The sequence below is a fragment of the Hyperolius riggenbachi genome, chromosome 11, assembly GCF_040937935.1.
Source record: "Hyperolius riggenbachi isolate aHypRig1 chromosome 11, aHypRig1.pri, whole genome shotgun sequence".
In the NCBI taxonomy this organism is placed as follows: domain Eukaryota; kingdom Metazoa; phylum Chordata; class Amphibia; order Anura; family Hyperoliidae; genus Hyperolius; species Hyperolius riggenbachi.
In genome coordinates, this window is record NC_090656.1 from 9,697,538 (window position 1) to 9,720,086 (window position 22,549).

The 22,549-nt window shown below is 47.1% G+C and overlaps 1 protein-coding gene across 2 annotated transcripts in view; it reads left to right on the forward strand.

Moving 5' to 3' along the window:
- The window catches only part of GLG1 (golgi glycoprotein 1), a 154,513-nt gene that overhangs the window by 52,816 nt on the left and 79,148 nt on the right, over nt 1-22,549 (forward strand). For both annotated transcript variants that reach the window (XM_068260805.1, XM_068260806.1), the window contains exons 2-4: nt 6,462-6,494; nt 13,399-13,485; nt 14,559-14,774. In XM_068260805.1, coding sequence (XP_068116906.1) covers nt 6,462-6,494; nt 13,399-13,485; nt 14,559-14,774 — 336 coding nt within the window. The remainder of the gene's footprint in view (nt 1-6,461; nt 6,495-13,398; nt 13,486-14,558; nt 14,775-22,549) is intronic.

Here is a 22,549-nt window from a genome sequence, read left to right on the forward strand (position 1 = left end):
CGCGGCTGGTTGTCCGCATCACACGGAGATCCCTCTATATTAGTACGCATGAGGCTGCCTACTGCGCAGCCGCATGCGTACGGGTAAGGAGGGAGCCCCTGTGATTCGGACAATTAGCCGCGTCCGCCGGAAGTGACGGGCCTGGTACCGGCGGTTCCAGGAAGCGGAGGATGGCGGCGTGGGAGCGATCCAGGCGTATGGGGCTGGAGGAAGCCCCAGGTATGTATAAAAGCTTTTTCTATTTTAACAACCCATAACCCAGTAACTGATTGCATTATTCTAACTTGCTGCATGCAGGCTTCCCTCTTAAAGAGAATCTGTATTGTTAAAATCGCACAAAAGTAAACATACCAGTGCGTTAGGGGACATCTCCTATTACCCTCTGTCACAATTTCGCCGCTCCTCGCCGCATTAAAAGTGGTTAAAAACAGTTTTAAAAAGTTTGTTTATAAACAAACAAAATGGCCACCAAAACAGGAAGTAGGTTGATGTACAGTATGTACACACATAGAAAATACATCCATACACAAGCAGGCTGTATACAGCCTTCCTTTTTAATCTCAAGAGATTATTTGTGTGTTTCTTTCCCCCTGCAGCTATCTTCCACTGAAGTGTCAGGCTTTTTCTTCCTGCAGAGTGCAGACAGCTCTGCCTGTATGTAATTCCTCAGTATGTGAAAGCCCAGCCAGCTCAGAGGAGGATTTATCCAGCTTGTAAAAGATAAGAGAGAAGCTGCCCTAATCTAAATAATACACAGGCAGTGTGCAGAGAGGGGCCTGGAGGGGGGAGATGCATCACAGAACCACAACACTGAAGAACTTGGCAGCCTTCCAGACACAGGCCTGACAAGTCTGACAAGAGAGAGATAAGTTGATTTATTACAGAGATGGTGATAGTAGAACGTGCTGCAGTAAGCCAGAACACATTAGAATAGCTTTTGGAACTTGTAGGATGATAAAAAACAGGATGCAATTTTTGTTACGGAGTCTCTTTAAAGAGAACCTGAACTGAAAATAAAAAGTCAAAATAACCATACACAGGTCATACTTGCCTCCTGTGTAGTCTACTCCTCAATCTTTCTCCTCTCCTTCATCCCATTTGTCCTCTATGATCAATGGAATTCTCCGTCCTCCATTTTAAAAATTGCCATTACCCCATAACCACTTCCTGGTCAGCACACTGTTAAACTGTAACATCACCCACTTGAGCCATGAGGAAACATGGATATGACCTTGCACATTCAGTTGTAACTGACAGCTGCTGATATATCACTGACAGCAACTGGTATACATCAGTTTTGACAAAATATTGTCAGAACTGGAAGGGATCACTGTAAGAAGATAATGGTGAGGTTAGTATGTAATATTCATTTGCAGCTACGTCATGTTTATTTTAAATAATTTTACTAGCTTCAGGTTCCCTTTAACCCTTTAAAGTCTATGCCCAGTCTTTGTTGCAGTTCACCCACATTTTAACTTGAGCGTTATGCAACTGACCTCTGTGAACCCAGCCTTAAGGTGCCCATACATTACTCCGCATCGATATCTGTCTGATTCTATAATAGTGATCAAATCTGGCATATTTTGATGCCGCAATATGGCCACCTTTCCAGCCAGAGTCGGTCGAGAGGATCAATTGGGCAGGCTGGAAAATCTTAGTTCGTAAGGGCTCGATTGGAAGCGCGGCAGTAATGGCGATCAATTTTCCAGCAACTGACGGACCCCCGGCCAGTATGTGTTATTGCCCCCCCCCAAAAAAAATCCAGGCACATGGTGCGTATTGCATGCTCACTGGCACAATTCTACCAATGCTGCTGAACACTGGCTTCAGCTACTAGCTGCTAGACAGCGGTTTGATTAATGAAAATAATATTCTGGCTGTTCTCTGACTTGGAATTCCCGGTTTTGGCCCGCTTTTGTAGTATGAAGTAGAGTTGTTACATTCAAGTAAACATTATCCGGAGCTGGAGATGAAAGCAATATAATTAGTGTGTTGCTGTTAATTAAGAGACATGATGACTAATGAATGACTAAGTGGATTTTGCTTATTCCTATGAATTATCATATGTGAGTCTTACCCAGTCTACGGATTTGATATGGAAGATTATTTTAATGCCATTCCTTTTTCCCTTTTTTGTAAAGGTGTTCATTTTATTTTAAAGTTACTAAGGACGAATCGTGGTAAAAGGCCATATTTCCTTTTTTCTTCCTGACTAGAAGTTTTTATTTTTTAACTAACCTTTTTAAGGTGCTGGGCTGTGGAGTCGGTACAAAAATTATCCAACTCTGACTCTTCAGTTTATGAAACCTCCGACTCCAGGTACCCAAAATTGCTCCAACTCTGGCTCCTCGACTCCGACTCCTTAGTCTAATACTTCCAGGGCTGTGTATTTGGTACAAAAATACCCCGACGACTCAGTTTATGAAATCAGACTCCAACTCCGACTCCAGGTACCCAAAATTGCTCCAACTCCTCGCCTGTTAAGGTGGCCAAACATCAGTACACTTGACGTCCGATGGACCGTGAGATTTGATAATCGTCTTAGAACCTGATGAAAATTGCCGCCAAGAACATATCCGATTGACAGTTGGACCAATTTCCAGTCGAAATTGGTCAAATGTGTTGATCGGACATGCTGGGAAATCTCCGGCGGACATGCTCAATCTGGTGCACCATGATTCTCACCAGGACGTGGTGTGACAGAAAGGGGTTTATTCCTAAGGGCTATAGCAATCTCTTTACCGGGGATAGTAGCCACTGCACCAGCGACCAGGAGCATGAGCCACTGTACCACCTTACACTGGTTCCGCTTAGCCTAACGAAAAAGGTGAACGTATCCTATCCAAGGCAATAGGACTTGTTCCTAACAGATCAGTTTGTTTCAATGAGCAGAATGTTAGGATGTGTGGGCCGCGATAATTCCCAATCTGTCGGATGAAGCAGATGCTGACCGAATCAGTGGCAGCCCATGAGACAGTGTGTGCTCCCACTAGGCTGATCACTGCATAAGGTTTGCAAATGTCTCACCTGACGCCATCATATTTGCGTTTCTCCACTGCCACTCAGGTTCTCATAATGCATAATTCACTTTATGCATCCGAGCAATGTTCACCTCCCATTCTTTAGCCTATAACTTTATCACTACTTCTCACAATGAACTGATCTATATCTTGTTTTTTTTCCGCCACCAATTAGGCTTTCTTTGGGGGGTACATTTTGCTAAGAGCTACCTTACTGTAAATGCATTTTAACAGCAAGAATAAGAAAAAAACTGAAAATGTTTTCAGGCCATTAGTTTTAAAATAATACATGCCTCTATAATTAAAACCCACGTATTGTATTTGCCCGTTTGTCCCAGTTATTTCACTGTATAAATTATGTCCCTATCACAATGTATGGTGACAATATTTTATTTGGAAATGAGAGCATTTTTTCCGTTTTGCATCCATCACTATTTTCAAGCTATAAAAAAAAAAAAATAGAAATATTTCATCTTTACATACATATTTAAAAAGTTTAGACCCACAGGTAAATATTTGTTGTTTTTTTTTTTATTTTTATTAAACATTTTATGTAGGTATTTTTGGGAGGGTGGGATGTAAATAGTATTTGATTTGGGTAAATATATGTGTATTTTAAATTATTTTTTTTTACATATAGATGTAGATTTACTTTTTGGCCACAAGATGGCAACCTTGAGTTTGTTTACATGATGTCACGTTAAGTGTAACATGTACGCTTAGAGGGAAATAGGAGGCAAAAAAACCAAAGCTCCTGAGAGAAGCTGTCGCTTTTTCTGCGGGGGAGAGGAATCAGTGATCAGGCACCATGGCCCGATTCATTGATTCCTGGGCTAACGATCCGTGGCCGTGAGCACGAGCGCGATCGGCCGTGGGAGCGCACATGTCCTTCTTGTAGAACTACGTCAAGAAGGACAAAGTGGTTGAAGAGGAGCTGTAGTGAAAATAATGTAATCAATAGCATTGCTTATTTGTTTACAATATTAATTTATAAACCTTTATATAAGTCGACCTTGTTTATAAGTAGACTCCAATATTTGACCCTCTTAAGCTGGAATTTTTGATAGACCCAACTATAAGTCTACCCAGCAAAGTTAATGGTTGCACTTGGGGAGCAGGAGGGGTTACTGGCTGCACCGCATACAGTATTGCAGCCATTAACCCCTCCAGGCCCCCAAGTGCAGCAATTATTCACTCCCTTCCTGCAGCCCAGTATTTTCCCCCCGCCCCTTTCCTTGGTAATTGTTGTGGCCAGGACTTTCACACCTGTGCTTTTTGGCATTTCCTTTATCAAGAAAGTGTCACTTACAACGGCGCACATGGCTGCAAATGGGAATGTCACTAATAGTACCCACATTACTCAGTGTGCTCAGTGTTGCCCGTGACTCGTGTATAAGCCGGCCCCTTTACTTTTTAAGTGCGTCACATCTAAATTTCTAGACTTACACTCGAATAGTGTTTAGTATGGGGCATCCGGTATGTTTAAATTCAACGTTGAGCTCCAGTGACTGGGAAAAGAAAAGTGGCCGATAAAAACCAGGAGTGCCAATAAGGTGTCTTATTTTCAATTATGGAGAAAATCACCAAACAACAAATTCTACTTACAGACACGGTTGCTTTTAGGCAACAACTGTAATGAGCAGGTGGAGAAATCTGTCTCCATTTGGATGGAAAGTCCTCTTCTGGACTTCAGTCGCACTTCAAGTCTCCAGCAGAAAATCTCCACTAGACCCACTGGAAATCTGTTACAGGGTTTGCCCCTAAGGGGTACTCTACTATACAGGGTGAGACGTGGCTCCCCAGTGTGATTGTCAATAGATAGGAAATTCAGTAATAGTAAGGATCAGTCAGAGGTTTAAGAATTCATTAATTGGACACCAAAACAAATGATGCGTTTCTGGGGGACTCACCCACTTCTTCAGGTTAGAGTTTCTCCGGTGCACAGATTTGGAGCGACTGCCCGCTGTAAATTGTTCCCTCTCCCTGATTTACATTCTGAAATAACAAGAAGTTTTAAATCAGGGTGATACCATTTATTACATTACATTCTGAAATGTAACACTAGCGGCGACATCTGCTATCAAGGTGGATCACTGCTGAATGTTTGTTTCTTGTGTGTTCCGAAGTGAGAAATACCTGGTCTCCCAGAATACTCTTGGGGTGAGAATTCCGCATATCTAATCAGCCTAGGCTAAGCATCACGGGGGTGGGGCTAAATACCAATATACAGCAATATATAGATATAGGAGGTGTTTCTAATGCCAAAGCCAAGAGTATTATTATAAAAGTGGATATCTTGAATAATTTACTGCATTCTACTATATGTCACGACAGGGCCTCTTTAAAGAGGAGCTGTCAACCAAACTATCTAAGAAAAAAAAATACATAAGTAGATAAATGCTTGCTCTCCTTACATAACATGTATTGCACTGTCACACGTTTTGATTTTAGTGATTTTTCTACAGTAAAAAAGAGAATCCTTTTTAGCATTTCCCATTTTAAGTGTGGCTTTTTTGAAGCCAATCCTGATGTCCTTTCCTCCCTTACTCTCCTCTGCCTGATTTGCCCGCCCTTCACTATAGAAAGTGCATTGTCTCAGCATGAGAAATATTGGCCAATCAGAGAGGAACAGAGGTGTGGGAGGGGAAAACAGGAGGGAAAGAGGCTTCAGCCAATCAGGCTGCCTTAGTTAAGTCTGAGGGGAAGTAGAGAATAAAAAAGGACAACCCAGCATGCCCTGCAACTTCCTTTGTGTATACGAAATAAGTGTCAGGTAAACTGGGGAATGATCATTTATCAACAAGAAAAGTAACAGTGATTATAACCTGTGGATTGCCTGGTTAGCATCCTTATTACTTGTTTACCAGATAAAAGTAAATAATTGATTTTTTGCCCGACCGTTACACTTTAAGCTCCTCGTGTACGCCGTATAGTGCTGTGTGATATGTCGCTTGCTGCTGTAGACATACAGTTGAGTGCAGCACATTGCAGGAGCGTGGCTGCACTATTGTAGGATTCTCAGTCAGCTGCAGCATACCAGGAATGCCTTGTAGCGGCCGCCTCCCTCCCTCCCAGTCATGTGCAGATATGTAGGGGTGTCCGATGTCTCCTGTAGAGTTTAGTCACTGAATCCCACTAGCTGTGTGTGTTATAGAATCATTCACAGCTTCCACTGCTGCTGCTGCAATACAACTCTGTCCTGCCTGGGCAAGCGAGACATTCCTGCATACCTCCTCCAATACTCTCCATTCTATAAACCATGTCCTGAATGTGTCTGGCCTACTCTCCAGGCTTCATTACAGAGATAGGAAAACCATTATGTTTGAATCATAACAATGATTGGAATCTTTTTTACTGGTTTTTTTTATATATATTTTTTTTCAAACCTGTAAACTTTATTGCATTGTCAAAATCACTGATGATTTGTTTTTCTTTTTCTAGGCGGACAATGAAATCTCCTCCGACTGTAACCACGTAAGTTCTGTCAATGTGTGATATCCCTAATGTATAACCAATACATCAAACTTTTGGTCCCCAGAGCCTTCTGTCATGCTGCTCCTATGTTATGGAACGCCTTACCTCAACAGATCAGGACAGCTCCATCCCTGGACATGTTTAAATCCAGACTGAAAACCCACCTGTTTGGCATTTGCAGGAATACAATTTTTGTTGTGTGAATACTTCATCCTACTACCAATTACTGAATCTGAGAGAGCCTAAGCGCTTTGAGTCCAATGGGAGAAAGTGCTATAGAAATGTTATCAATATTGTTAACTATAATGTATACCCAAGTTCAGAATCCCCCCCCCCCCCCCCCCCCTAAAATAGACATTTCAGTAAGATTCTAAAGGCTGGCACACACCTTGCAATTTTCTGTTAAGATTTTATTTCTGATCAAGAAGATGATCGGGTAAAAAAAAAAAAGTCTACTGGTTGCCAGCGACCGTTCCCAAGCTCCAAATCAATCTTTGATTGCAAGCAAAGCGGATATGCTGGGAAATAATCAAAATACTAGCTATTGTGCATGTCCTTTTAATCCATTTTCGATCATTATCCAGTTTGGAGAATTGGTGAAATTTGCAAACGGCATACGTCTGTACAGTTCCTTTCTTCTACATGTGATCAATGTCCCATCAGTCTGATCACTCGCTCGGATAGAATCTGATGTAAAAATTGCATAGTTTGTTCCAGGCTTAAGAATACCAGCTTTTATGTAAATATGTGTAATGCTAATTGTACCTGGCTTGGAATTAGATTAAAGTGGACCTAATTTCAGAACTTTCTCTGTGCTGTACAATATACACAACAGCATAATAAGCTTTAAAGAAAAAATATTTTTGTTACAATTTATAGAACTTCATCAGAGATCCTGCAGTGTTTACTTCCTGGTTTCCTGGGAGCGCAGAAAGGGTTAACCTCCAGTGTTAACATATCTCAGAACTTAGGCACAGTTGGCACAGTTCATACACCGCTAACAGCCCTTATTCTCACTTGCGTATAAGGAAGAATTAGACAGGCTGTTCTCTGCAAACGCACACAGGGTTGATTTCTCTCCAGATTTTTTTTAAATGTTAGTCAGAATTGATTGCAATTCTTGAATTGAAAAGATATTTTTAAAACTGTATGGAGAGTGGCCACCTTTATGTCTATGTATGTATCCTTTAGTGCAGTCTAGGACCAATTTAGGGGGAAAATGATTAACTTATCTGTATGTTTTTTGAATGCGAGAGGAAACTGGAGTGCCTGGGGGAAACCCACATAGACATGGGGAGAACATACAAAGAGTTAAGACTAAAAAGCCCTCCTACTAAAAAGCAACGCTGAATATATTTCTGCCTTCTGAAAATGGAAGCACGCATGCTTTGTATATTAAGACACCTGAAGTGAGAAGGATATGGAGGCTGACATATTTATATACATTTAAAGAGAAACCGTAACCAAGAATTGAACGTCATCCCAATCAGTAGCTGATACCCCCTTTCCCATGAGAAATCTATTCCTTTTCACAAACGGATCATTAGGGGGCGCTGTATGGCTGATATTGTGGTGAGACCCCTCCCACAGTGATGTCAGGACCATGGTTCTGACATTATGCTGTGGCAGCCTTGTTGCATTGTGGGAAATAACAGCTGTTTCCTACTGCCAAAAAAGCAAGCAGTAGCTCCTTCCAGTGACATCACCTGCCAGCAGTAAAAATGTCACCATGTGATAAATGTCAGAATGTAAATCAGGGAGAGGAAAGCTTTTACAATGGGCAAACACTGACTAAATCATCGATACATAATTGTAAAAATGAAGCACTTTTTATTACATTATTTTCACCCGAGTTTCTCTTTAAACTATGTTAACTGTCTGGCTGTCCTTTTGATCCTTTGCCTTTAACTATATCTAGCGATGTGTGGGCAGATCGACCAAGAGACAGATCTCTCTCTCTGATCCAATGTGATCACAGAGAGATCTGGTGGCTGCTCATGCACCGCATGCAGATTCCTTATCGATTTCAGCATGCGTTGATTACACGTCTGCAATGTGCTGCTTAGGAGGATTAAGAGGCAAGCCGATGACAGCCGGGTGCTCGCCCGAATCAGCCGGGCGGAACACTCGGCAAAAATAGCCTGGGGAGATCACTGCCTTTTTAAGCTTGATCGATACATTTGGCCAGATTTGTTCCGAAACTGGCCGTATTGTCAATCTGTATGCTTGTTGTGGCAACAATTTTCATCTGATTCAATAAAATTATTGAAATGGGTGGATCAATTGGCCTGCAAAATCACTTGATGTATGGCTACCTTCGAGTGGACGCCCACTTGCATTTGCAAAATAAATCTCAAACAGGGATTTTCTAACTTAAAAACTAGCAATTTAGAGGAAAGTGCTTTTGGACCATCACTTTCCTCTGAGATCTCTCAGAAAATTGTGCTGGATCCACGTTTGGGATTCTGGCCAATCGCAATCACACTGGGGGCTCCGATCCATTCACTTCAATTAGCCTAGCGCATTTGGAATCGCTGGAGATTCCACAGCTCAGTGCAATTCCAAAGCTCAGTTAAAAGCGCTGTAGTGGGCTATATAGGCCTTAAAGTAAACCTCCAGACTAAAAATCGACTCAGCAGCACTGAAAAGGCTTGGTGTTTCTTTAACAGTTTTACAGAATCAGAACTTTGTTTCTCTCATACAAGCCTCATTTTTAGCTGCACAGAAGAAAACTGCCCGGGCTTTTTTCCCCTGATGCTGTGCAAAGCGTGATGGGATTTCTGATGTTGTTCTCATTCTGCTGCAATTTTTTTTTTTTTTTACATTTTTAATTTGACATTTGGAGCATAGTGTGCGCAGCAGGGAGGGGTGATCAGGACACAGGACAGTTGGAACTGTGTCTCATGCTCCCTGTCACCTCCTTTCAACCAAAAAGATAGCTGCCCCCATGACAAAGATGGCAGCCTCCATGAATCACAAACATTTGCCTGTTCTTTTAAAACAGGGTGAGTAAAAGATTATATTACCTATATATTCTAATTAACATAACTAATGTAACTAAATAACAGTATGTTTGTTTAGGCTGAAGTTCCCCTTTAATACTTTTAGCCACTACAGCCCCTGAACAAGCATGCAGATCAGCTGCTCTGACTGAAGTCAGTTTGGATTAGCTGCATGCTTGTTTCAGGTGTGTGATTTAGATACTACTGACCAGAAGTATCTGCAGGGCTGCCAGGCAACCAGTATTGTTTAAAAGGAAATAAATACGGTAACCTCCATGTTTGTCTCACTTTAGGTTCCTTTTAAGGGGTAACATCATCCATATATAGTATGAGTTTACATCTCTGTACTCTCATTCACTGATCTCCTGGCATGCATTGCGGTGCGCATACAACATTGCCAGGAGATTACAAGCCACTTGCTACTGCCGATCGGGTGGAAAATATGGCTCTTCTCAGATGGGGGGATGGGGGGAGCGACTAGAGGATCAGCACCCTCTATATCTATATATATATATATGAAACCCCTCCTCCCCCCCCCCCCCCAGGGTAGGAACACACTGGGCAGAAAAGCTAGCGTTGCAGAAAGTGTAGCAAAAACGCACATAATGCAAGTCAGTGGACCGCATGAAAAAACACGTTTGTGTTCTGCACTGTGTGTTTTTAAAAACGCTGGTCTTGCTGCATATTTGTCCAAAACGCATCTAAAACGCACATAATGAAAGTCAATGGTATTGCGTTTTAGTGCGTTTTTCTTTTTTTCTTCAAAGTTTGCTGTATTTCTGCTTCCTTTTGACTTCCTAGTGATTTGCATAAAACGCATTAAAAAAGCATGCAAAACGCATATGCAATTTATATATACGAAACGCATACAAAGTACATATGCGATTTATACATGTGACCCACAAATGCATTAAAACACTTACAGAACGCAAGAAAAATGCGTGTGCGGGTAAAAAAAAAAATGCCAAACGCACGGAAAACACTAAAAACTCGACCTTTCCTGCACTGCCTAGTTTTTTCCTACCCTCACTTCAGGTCCCCTTTTAGAAGCTGCAAAGCGACGTCACTTTTCTACCACTACAGCCTTTACTATGCCGCTAGTTTGCATGTCTAGCTAGCGGCTTGCTCCTCCCATTCACCTGCTAGCGAGCACATGGCCAGTGGGTGAAAGGGACTTGTGTACAGTGATGGGAAATATGAATTATTTTCCGTGGAAGAAAGCAAGCCCTGTCCTGAGTATAATTGGGTTAGCTTCTGGCTGACGTCAGAGAATAGTGAAAGCAGATCATTATCTCCCTCCTGCTCTCCTCGCACGGATTGTCCATAGCCGTTCTCTAATGCGGTGTAGTGTGTGGGCGTCGTCGTCCAGGCATTGATGGTGATTTGTGCTGAGTGGCGCTCTTGTGCTTATTTAATCAGCAGCTTGTGATTTCCAGCAATACTGCATGCGGCCGTATCTTACCCAAACTAAACAACTCCTGTGAGCTCCCTGCACCCTCCCTCCCCTTCCCCGCACGCAGCGCACTGCCTTCTCCTGTTACCTGAACGCATCGTGTCACCATGGCGCCTAATTGCCTCGTAAGATTATAATTACTCCACTAATTGTACTCTGGCTCTATATTTATCTGGGATTACCCAGGAATTATACCTCCTGCCATGCTGGGGCACAAAGCATTCCCCATTGGATGGGATTGTGCCTGAGGTCCCCAATTTTACCTGCAGAAAACCAAGTAGCTGCAGAACAGCTGTGCTTATGTTAAAGGGAATCAGAAGTGAGAGGGATACAGAAGCTGACCTATTTATTTATAATGCACATTGCCTGGCTGCCCTGCTTATTTTCTGCCTCCAATACTCTTCGCCACAGACCCAGAACGAGCATGCAGATCAGATGTTCCGGAAAAATTAAGCCACATGCTTGTGTCAGGTGTGTGATTTAGACCCTACTGACCAGAAAGATCAGCAGGGCTGCCAGGCAACTGGTATTGTTTAAAAGGAAATATAGCAGCCTCCATATCTCACCTTCAGTAACCATTTTTAGGCCTGCGACCCATTTGCTTGGCCAGCGTTTACGTTTTTTAAAACGCCCTTGCGTTCACTTTAAGGAGAATCGCTGCAAACTATTTTGCCACGTTTCTCATTTAAGTGAATCAGAGAGCGTTTTTCAAAATGCAAGTGCGTCCCGGGTCTTAGCCACATAAAAGAACACTTGAAAGAATTCCCTGCGTGCAAAAATGTTTTTCACTTCAGATAGCAGTACAGGCTTGCTTATGTGTGGCTAATTTGTAAATCTGATTGCGGCAAGTATCCCCTTGTACCTGTGCCTTCACTCGGCTCAAGCATGGAAGGACCCCGTGGATCTGCATAGTCTAGCAAACATATCCCCAATGCTATTAAAGGGAACCTTAACTGAGAGGGATATGGATGTTTCCTTTTAACCACTTGAGGACCCAGCCTCCCTCCCCCCCCCCCCCCCCCCCCTTAAGGACCAACGCAAAGCCCCCCTCCGCGGCGAAATTCCCCCCCTCCCTCTCCTACTTGTCCCCCCGGTGATCGGGGCTGCACAGGACGCTATCCGTCCTGTGCAGCCAGTGACAGGCTGTCCTCTGTCACATGGCGGCGTTCAATGTAAACAAAGGAGACATACGTCTCCTGCGTTTACATTTAGTCTGCGAGACGGCTTTTCACGGAGACCCGCTCCGTGATCTAACACGCGCGAGCGGCCTTTCCTGATTAATTAGGGAGGCACCTGGCGACGCAGATCTGCGTCGCTGGTCCTCCAGCTACCACTTTGCCGCCGCACGGTATGAGTGTGCGGTCGGCAAGTGGTTAAACAATACCAGTTGCTTGGCAGTCCTGCTGATCTCTTTGGCTGCAGTAGTGGCTGAATCACACACCTGAAACAAGCATGCAGCTAATCCAGTCTAACTTGAGCACCTGATCTGCTGCATGCTTGTTGAGGGGCTGTGGCTAAAAGTATTAGAGACACAGGATCAGCAGGAGTCGGGCAACTGGTATTATTTTAAAAGGAAAAATCCATATCCTTCTCAGTTTAGGTTCCCTTTAAGCATGATGATCTGCAGATAACACAATTATTTATCATGAGCCCCCAATAAATACAGGCAGCATGCCCCCAAATAACATTAGTCGGCAAGATCTTCCAATAAAAGAATTGTGCAGCATGTTCCCCAATAACAAAATTAGGCAGCATGCTTCCCTAATTACAAATTTAGCCAGCATATCCCCCAAATATCAAAATGAGGCAGTCTTTTCTGCTAAATAACCCCGCTAGGCACCATGTCCCCCCAAAAAAACACAAGTGGGTAGCCTTTCCTTCCCTGGGCCAGAGAAGATTTGCTCATCACTACTAGTAGTAGAGGTGATCAAAATATTTAGTTAATAAGCAAATGTTGATTTCACTGAAACCTGCATAAGATAATAAGGTTTGGCCAGCAGCCAATTACTAAAGTATTAATTGGCTGCTGCCAAACCTTATTAATCAGGAGATCACAAATAAAATTAACTCCTTCGGTATTTGCCAGAATTAGTGGCTAATGCTGGGAATACAAGGTTCGTTTTTGAGGTGATTAGATGGTTCGATAGATCATTTCCGACATGTCCAATCTCCCTTTCGATCCGTTTGCTGCACGATTTCTTATAGAAGTGAATGGAAAAAGATAAGAAAAATGAGTGGAAGATAAGAGAATCGACTGCAGAATCAAGCGGCAAAAACGATCGAGAGGAGAATTGAGCAACAGAAACAAATCGTGTATTCCTAGCATTAGGCACATTTTCAGATCCTGTGTAATTACTACAAGTTATTGGGGTAACTTACAAGATAATGTGTCAAAATACACTTGTCCTATTGGCTAGCTTGTGATGTATATTTCTTTTTATTCTAACAGCTTCTCTGGAACTTCAAACTGAACCTGACAAAGGACATCAAGTTTGAGTCTGTGGCAAAAGAGATCTGCAAGTCTACCTTGTCTGTGGTGAGTCTTCTGCAGGGTCTGGCTGTGGGTGTGTGGGGGTCTGGCTGTGGGTGTGTGGGGGTCTGGCTGTGGGTGTGTGGGGGTCTGGCTGTGGGTGTGTGGGGGTCTGGCTGTGGGTGTGTGGGGGTCTGGCTGTGGGTGTGTGGGGGTCTGGCTGTGGGTGTGTGGGGGTCTGGCTGTGGGCGTGGGCGTGTGGGGGTCTGGCTGTGGGCGTGTGGGGGTCTGGCTTTGGTCGTGTGGGGGTCTGGCTTTGGGCGACTGGGGCTCTGGCTTTGGGGCGACTGGGGTCTGGCTTTGGGGCGACTGGGGCTCTGGCTTTGGGGCGACTGGGGCTCTGGCTTTGGGGCGACTGGGGTCTGGCTTTGGGGCGACTGGGGTCTGGCTTTGGGGCGACTGGGGTCTGGCTTTGGGGCGACTGGGGTCTGGCTTTGGGCGACTGGGGGTCTGGCTTTGGGCGCCTGGGGGTCTGGCTTTGGGCGACTGGGGTCTGGCTTTGGGCGACTGGGGTCTGGCTTTGGGGCGACTGGGGTCTGGCTTTGGGCGACTGGGGTCTGGCTTTGGGCGACTGGGGTCTGGCTTTGGGCGACTGGGGGTCTGGCTTTGGGCGACTGGGGGTCTGGCTTTGGGCGCCTGGGGGTCTGGCTTTGGGGCGACTGGGGTCTGGCTTTGGGCGCCTGGGGGTCTGGCTTTGGGCGCCTGGGGGTCTGGCTTTGGGCGCCTGGGGGTCTGGCTTTGGGGCGACTGGGGTCTGGCTTTGGGGCGACTGGGGTCTGGCTTTGGGGCGACTGGGGTCTGGCTTTGGGGCGACTGGGGTCTGGCTTTGGGGCGACTGGGGTCTGGCTTTGGGCGACTGGGGTCTGGCTTTGGGCGACTGGGGTCTGGCTTTGGGCGCCTGGGGGTCTGGCTTTGGGCGCCTGGGGGTCTGGCTTTGGGCGACTGGGGCTCTGGCTTTGGGCGACTGGGGCTCTGGCTTTGGGCGACTGGGGCTCTGGCTTTGGGCGACTGGGGCTCTGGCTGTGGGCGCGTGGGGGTCTGGCTCGGCACAGAACCATTACCGCCCCTTGTCTCTATAGCTGAAGGAATGTGCAGAGGAGACGCCTGGCAAGGGTTACGTGGTTTCCTGTCTGGTGGACCAACGTGCCAATATCACAGAATACCAATGTCACCAGTACATCACCAAGATGACCGCCATTATCTACAGCGACTACCGGCTGATCTGCGGCTTCATGGAGGATTGCCGGGCGGAGATCAACGCTCTGAAATGTGGCAGCATCCGGCCGGGGGACAAGGTAAGACGTTTGCTGCCTCTGGGTACTCCGGCTAGGAAAAGGAGTAAAGTGTTATGAACTGCACAGCTTAAAGTGTACCAGAGACCATGTAAAATAAGTTTTATACATACCCTGGGCTTCCTACAGCTGCATGCACATGGATCGCTCCCACGCCGCCGTCCTCAGTCTTCTTCCTTTTCGGTACCGCATCCCGTAACTTCTGCCAGTCTGCGTAAGTGCGCCCTCTACGTATCTCTCTGGCAGCTGCCCGACCCCACTGATTGCGCACGTGACCCAGGAACATGGCGCACGTGACCCAGGAACATGGCGCACGTGACCCAGGAACATGGCGCACGTGGCGGTTTTTCCCAGCCTTAGCTTACCGCTCTTAGCAAGCAAATATCAGCCCAAGCTCAGCTCGGGATTACCGCCAGGGGGGTTACAGGGAACCTGTATCCTTCTTTTTTTTTTTTTTTTAAAGTTACATACTTTCATAGACAGACGCCTCTGGATGGTGCAGAGGCTTCTTGATCTATTTTGTATGCCAACGCCGCTGTGCAGGATCCCTCCATACATAGCAGACAAGCTTGTCGTATGTATGTTCTTGTGTCCACATTCTCTTCCATATAGGAGCAAGGCCATACTTGTGCATGTGCAGTACGGCTGCACTCGTAAACAGAGCAGTGCATGGCAGTCGAACAGCAAGCAGAGTACAGACTGTCTTAAAAATCAGTCTTTTTAAAAATCAGTCTGGCTGTAGAAATACTGCTGATAACAGGACAGGGCTAAAAACTTCTTGGGGACATTTCTTCAGTTGCAACTGAATGCAGAGTGTACATCTGTCATGGCTGCTGAAAATAAATTTGAGCCTCTGTTCTGTGTGCTGTATTTACCATTAGTACTACATGTACAACTGTAGAACTCTGACAGCAGAAATAACAGGAAAGCGTGCAGATCCTGGACACCACTTCAGCGATATCAACCCACGTAAACAATCTATCAGCTGTTTGGCTTGTAACTTTCATGCTGTAATTAATTTACGAAAGGTAATTGTGTACAAAGCTATCCTGAAGCCCGGATATAAAATCCGGGAGCGCGGTGAGCCAGCTAATAGATTTACTTAGCGGAGATCTGTGCGGCTTGCTGTTGTCACGAGCTTTTGTTTATACTTGAAAAAGATGCTTCAAAATTCATCAACTGCTAAAGCTTAACCTCTTGAGGACCGGGGGTTTATCTCCCCCTAGTGACCAGGCAATTATTTTACAATTCAGAATTTTGCCACTTGATGTATTGCTTGGCCATACAACTTACCACCCAAATGAATTTTACCTCCTTTTCTTGCCACTAATAGAGCTTTTTTTTTTTTTTTTTGTGGTCTCTGATTGCTGCTGCAAATTTTTTTTTTTAATTAAATATGCCTTTTTTCCCCCTCCTGCCTACGCACTTTGACGCCAGTCGGCGGTCCCCTAGCAGCAACGCTCCCACCGCCCATTGGCGTTAGGCAGTTCGGAGCTGGTTAAAGGGCACTGAGCAGCAAACCAGGAACAAAGAACTACTACAAACCTCCCCATATGGGAAGTTTGTAACGCAGTATGCTATTGGGGTTAGGGGGAGCCAGGGTTGTGGAGTCAGTCGGCGTTATTTTTGGGTACCTGGAGTCGGTGGCTTCATAAACTGAGTCAGATGATTTTTGTACCCACTGAGCTGCAAGGGGCTGAGTCGTCGAAGCAGTTTTGAGTACCTGGAGTCGGTGGTTTCTTAGCATCCTTAGCGGTAATCCTGAGTCAGGCTTGGGATGGAAATTCGCAGCTCAGAGCAGTAATCCCATGTCTGAGTGAGTTATATGCAGGAGCTGCTGCATATTGCTCTGGAGCATTTCTTGTTTTTAGGGTCTAAAAGCGTGTGAAAAAATTGCATCCCTTTTAGACCCTAAATCTGAAAATAATTATGCCAGGAAGGTTAAAGTGAACTTGATGTGAGAGGGCTATAGAGGCTGACATGTTTATTTCCTTTTAAATAATGCACATTACCTGGCTGTCCTGCTGATCCTCTGCCTCTAATACTTTAACCATAAACCCTGAACAAGCATGCAGATCAGATGTCTGGCAAATCTAACAAGATTAGCTGCATGCTTGTTTCAGGTGTGATATAGACACTACAGACCAGAAAGATAGCAGGATAGCCAGGCAACTGGTTTAAAGAGAAATATGGCAGCTTCCATAGGTCTCATACCTCAGGGTCCTTTTAAACTGAGGAGCCGGATGATTTTTGTACAGGCGCCACAGCCCTGGTATTGACCCGAGGAAGCGGGCCATGATCTGTGAAACGCGTTGTCAGATTGTGTTTTGAATAATAACTTTTTCCCAGTTGAGCTGGTGTCTAAATCTTCTGGAGAGGTAAGCAATTACCTCTTTTTATTATAGAATTTTTTATTTGTATTTAAAAATACTAAAATAGAACGCACATTGAGTGCCTGCATCCTACCCACTACATATAATAATTGTTCTTTCCATCACTGTGCTATAAATGTCTTCACTGGTGAATAAAAAAAAATATCCAAGCCAATAGGGTTGCAACGTTATAAAATTCCACGGTCAAAAAAAATACCAGGGTATGACGGTATTGCGGTATACGGTATTATACAATTATAATAGAATTATTTGGACCCTGAGCACCCCTTACACCCCACACCCACCCCGGTGTGGAGTGCGCTACTCCTTCAGTATACATATGATTAAGCCCCTGGGAGATTTGGGGCCCCAGGTAAAACTGAAAAAAGGCTTACCCTGCTCCTGCAGAAGTCCAGGTGGTGTTAGGGATAGGTGTAGCCAGTAATAGGTGGCCGCAGCATAGGAAGCCAGGGATAGGTGTAGCCAGTAATAGGTGGTCGCAGCATAGGTAGCCAGGGATAGGTGTAGCCAGTAATAGGTGGCCGCAGCATAGGTAGCCAGGGATAGGTGTAGCCAGTAATAGGTGGCCGCAGCATAGGTAGCCAGGGATAGGTGTAGCCAGTAGTAGGTGGCTGCAGGATAGGTAGCTAGGGATAGGTGTAGCCAGTAGTAGGTGGCCGCAGCATAGGTAGCCAGGGATAGGTGTAGCCAGTAATAGGTGGCCATAGCATAGGTAGCCAGGGATAGGTGTAGCCAGTAATAGGTGGTCGCAGCATAGGAAGCCAGGGATAGGTGTAGGCAGTAATAGGTGGCCGCAGCATAGGTAGCCAGGGATAGGTGTAGCCAGTAGTAGGTGGCTGCAGGATAGGTAGCTAGGGATAGGTGTAGCCAGTAGTAGGTGGCCATAGCATAGGTAGCCAGGGATAGGTGTAGCCAGTAGTAGGTGGCCGCAGCATAGGTAGCCAGGGATAGGTGTAGCCAGTAATAGGTGGTCGCAGCATAGGTAGCCAGGGATAGGTGTAGCCAGTAATAGGTGGCCGCAGCATAGGTAGCAAGGGATAGGTGTAGCCAGTATTAGGTGGCCGCAGCATAGGTAGCCAGGGATAGGTGTAGCCAGTAATAGGTGGCCGCAGCATAGGAAGCCAGGGATAGGTGTAGCCAGTAGTAGGTGGCCGCAGCATAGGAAGCCAGGGATAGGTGTAGCCAGTAGTAGGTGGTCGCAGCATAGGTAACCAGGGATAGGTGTAGCCAGTAATAGGTGGTCGCAGCATAGGTAGCCAGAGATAGGTGTAGCCAGTAGTAGGTGGCCGCAGCATAGGTAGCCAGGGATAGGTGTAGCCAGTAATAGGTGGCCGCAGTATAGGTAGCCAGGGATAGATGTAGCCGGTAGTAGGTGGCAGAGGCATAGGTAGCCAGGGATAGGTGTAGCCAGTAGTAGGTGGCCGCAGCATAGGTAGCCAGGGATAGGTGTAGCCAGTAGTAGGTGGCCGCAGCATAGGTAGCCAGGGATAGGTGTAGCCAGTAATAGGTGGCTGCAGGATAGGTAGCTAGGGATAGGTGTAGCCAGTAATAGGTGGTCGCAGCATAGGTAACCAGGGATAGGTGTAGCCAGTAATAGGTGGCCGCAGTATAGGTAGCCAGGGATAGATGTAGCCGGTAGTAGGTGGCAGAGGCATAGGTAGCCAGGGATAGGTGTAGCCAGTAGTAGGTGGCCGCAGCATAGGTAGCCAGGGATAGGTGTAGCCAGTAATAGGTGGCCGCAGCATAGGAAGCCAGGGATAGGTGTAGCCAGTAGTAGGTGGCTGCAGGATAGGTAGCCAGGGATAGGTGTAGCCAGTAATAGGTGGTCGCAGCATAGGTAGCCAGGGATAGATGTAGCCGGTAGTAGGTGGCAGAGGCATAGGTAGCCAGGAATAAGTGTAGCCAGTAGTAGGTGGCCGCAGCATAGGTAGCCAGGGATAGGTGTAGCCAGTAATAGGTGGCTGCAGGATAGGTAGCTAGGGATAGGTGTAGCCAGTAATAGGTGGTCGCAGCATAGGTAACCAGGGATAGGTGTAGCCAGTAATAGGTGGCCGCAGTATAGGTAGCCAGGGATAGATGTAGCCGGTAGTAGGTGGCAGAGGCATAGGTAGCCAGGGATAGGTGTAGCCAGTAGTAGGTGGCCGCAGCATAGGTAGCCAGGGATAGGTGTAGCCAGTAATAGGTGGCCGCAGCATAGGAAGCCAGGGATAGGTGTAGCCAGTAATAGGTGGCCGCAGCATAGGTAGCCAGGGATAGGTGTAGCCAGTAGTAGGTGGTCGCAGCATAGGTAGCCAGGGATAGGTGTAGCCAGTAGTAGGTGGCCGCAGCATAGGTAGCCAGGGATAGGTGTAGCCAGTAGTAGGTGGCCGCAGCATAGGAAGCCAGGGATAGATGTAGCCAGTAGTAGGTGGCCGCAGCATAGGTAGCCAGGGATAGGTGTAGCCAGTAGTAGGTGGCCGCTGTATAGGTAGCCAGGGATAGGTGTAGCCATTAGTAGGTGGCCGCAGCATAGGTAGCCAGGGATAGGTGTAGCCATTAGTAGGTGGCCGCAGCATAGGTAGCCAGGGATAGGTGTAGCCAGTAGTAGGTGGCCGCAGCATAGGTAGCCAGGGATAGGTGTAGCCAGTAGTAGGTGGCCGCAGCATAGGTAGCCAGGGATAGGTGTAGCCAGTAGTAGGTGGCCGCAGCATAAGCAGCTAGGGATAGGTGTAGCCAGTAATAGGTGGCCGCAGCATAGGTAACCAGGGATAGGTGTAGCCAGTAATAGGTGGCCGCAGCATAGGTAACCAGGGATAGGTGTAGCCAGTAATAGGTGGCCGCAGCATAGGTAGCCAGGGATAGGTGTAGCCAGTAGTAGGTGGCCGCAGCATAGGTAGCCAGGGATAGGTGTAGCCAGTAGTAGGTGGCCGCAGCATAAGCAGCTAGGGATAGGTGTAGCCAGTAGTAGGTGGTCGCAGCATAGGTAGCCAGGGATAGATGTAGCCATTAGTAGGTGGCCGCAGCATAGGTAGCCAGGGATAGATGTAGCCAGTAATAGGTGGCCGCAGCATAGGTAGCCAGGGATAGGTGTAGCCAGTAATAGGTGGCCGCAGCATAGGTAGCCAGGGATAGGTGTAGCCAGTAACAGATGGCCGCAGCATAGGTAGCCAGGGATAGGTGTAGCCAGTAATAGGTGGTCGCAGCATAGGTAGCCAGGGATAGGTGTAGCCAGTAATAGGTGGCCGCAGCATAGGTAGCCAGGGATAGGTGTAGCCAGTAATAGGTGGCCGCAGCATAGGTAGCCAGGGATAGGTGTAGCCAGTAATAGGTGGCCGCAGCATAGGTAGCCAGGGATAGGTGTAGCCAGTAGTAGGTGGCCGCAGCATAGGTAGCCAGGGATAGGTGTAGCCAGTAGTAGGTGGCCGCAGCATAGGTAGCCAGGGATAGGTGTAGCCAGTAGTAGGTGGCCGCAGCATAGATAGCCAGGGATAGGTGTAGCCAGTAGTAGGTGGCCGCAGTATAGGTAGCCAGGGATAGATGTAGCCGGTAGTAGGTGGCAGAGGCATAGGTAGCCAGGGATAGGTGTAGCCAGTAGTAGGTGGCCGCAGCATAGGTAACCAGGGATAGGTGTAGCCAGTGGTAGGTGGTCGCAGCATAGGTAGCCAGGGATAGGTGTAGCCAGTAGTAGGTGGCCGCAGTATAGGTAGCCAGGGATAGATGTAGCCGGTAGTAGGTGGCAGAGGCATAGGTAGCCAGGGATAGGTGTAGCCAGTAGTAGGTGGCCGCAGCATAGGTAACCAGGGATAGGTGTAGCCAGTAGTAGGTGGTCGCAGCATAGGTAGCCAGGGATAGGTGTAGCCAGTAGTAGGTGGCTGCAGCATAGGTAGCCAGGGATAGGTGTAGCCAGTAGTAGGTGGCCGCAGCATAGGTAGCCAGGGATAGGTGTAGCCAGTAGTAGGTGGCCGCAGCATAGGTAGCCAGGGATAGGTGTAGCCAGTAGTAGGTGGCTGCAGCATAGGTAGCCAGGGATAGGTGTAGCCAGTAGTAGGTGGCCGCAGCATAGGAAGCCAGGGATAGGTGTAGCCATTAGTAGGTGGCCGCAGCATAGGTAGCCAGGGATAGGTGTAGCCATTAGTAGGTGGCCGCAGCATAGGTAGGCAGGGATAGGTGTAGGCAGTAATAGGTGGCCGCAGCATAGGTAGCCAGGGATAGGTGTAGCCAGTAGTAGGTGGCCGCAGCATAGGTAGCCAGGGATAGGTGTAGCCATTAGTAGGTGGCCGCAGCATAGGTAGGCAGGGATAGGTGTAGCCAGTAGTAGGTGCTCGCAGCATAGGTAGCCAGCGATAGGTGTAGCCAGTAGTAGGTGCTCGCAGCATAGGTAGCCAGCGATAGGTGTAGCCAGTAATAGGTGGTCGCAGCATAGGTAGGCAGGGATAGGTGTAGGCAGTAATAGGTGGCCGCAGCATAGGTAGCCAGGGATAGGTGTAGGCAGTAATAGGTGGCCGCAGCATAGGTAGCCAGGGATAGGTGTAGCCAGTAATAGGTGGCCGCAGCATAGGTAGGCAGGGATAGGTGTAGCCAGTAATAGGTGCCCACAGTAAAGGTAGCCAGGGATAGGTGTAGCCAGTAGTAGGTGGCCGCAGCATAGGAAGCCAGGGATAGGTGTAGCCAGTAGTAGGTGGCCGCAGCATAGGAAGCCAGGGATAGGTGTAGCCATTAGTAGGTGGCCATAGCATAGGTAGCCAGGGATAGGTGTAGCCAGTAATAGGTGGCCGCAGCATAGGTAGCCAGGGATAGGTGTAGCCAGTAATAGGTGGCCGCAGCATAGGAAGCCAGGGATAGATGTAGCCAGTAGTAGGTGGCCGCAGCATAGGAAGCCAGGGATAGGTGTAGCCATTAGTAGGTGGCCGCAGCATAGGAAGCCAGGGATAGGTGTAGCCATTAGTAGGTGGCCATAGCATAGGTAGCCAGGGATAGGTGTAGCCAGTAATAGGTGGCCGCAGCATAGGTAGCCAGGGATAGGTGTAGCCAGTAATAGGTGGCCGCAGCATAGGTAGCCAGGGATAGGTGTAGCCAGTAGTAGGTGGCCGCAGCATAGGTAGCCAGGGATAGGTGTAGCCAGTAATAGGTGGCCGCAGCATAGGTAGCCAGGGATAGGTGTAGCCGGTAGTAGGTGGCCGCAGCATAGGTAGCCAGGGATAGGTGTAGCCAGTAGTAGGTGGCCGCAGCATAGGTAGCCAGGGATAGGTGTAGCCAGTAATAGGTGGCCGCAGCATAGGTAGCCAGGGATAGGTGTAGTAGGTGACCGCAGCATAGGTAGCCAGGGATAGGTGTAGCCAGTAGTAGGTGGCCGCAGCATAGGAAGCCAGGGATAGGTGTAGCCAGTAATAGGTGGTCGCAGCATAG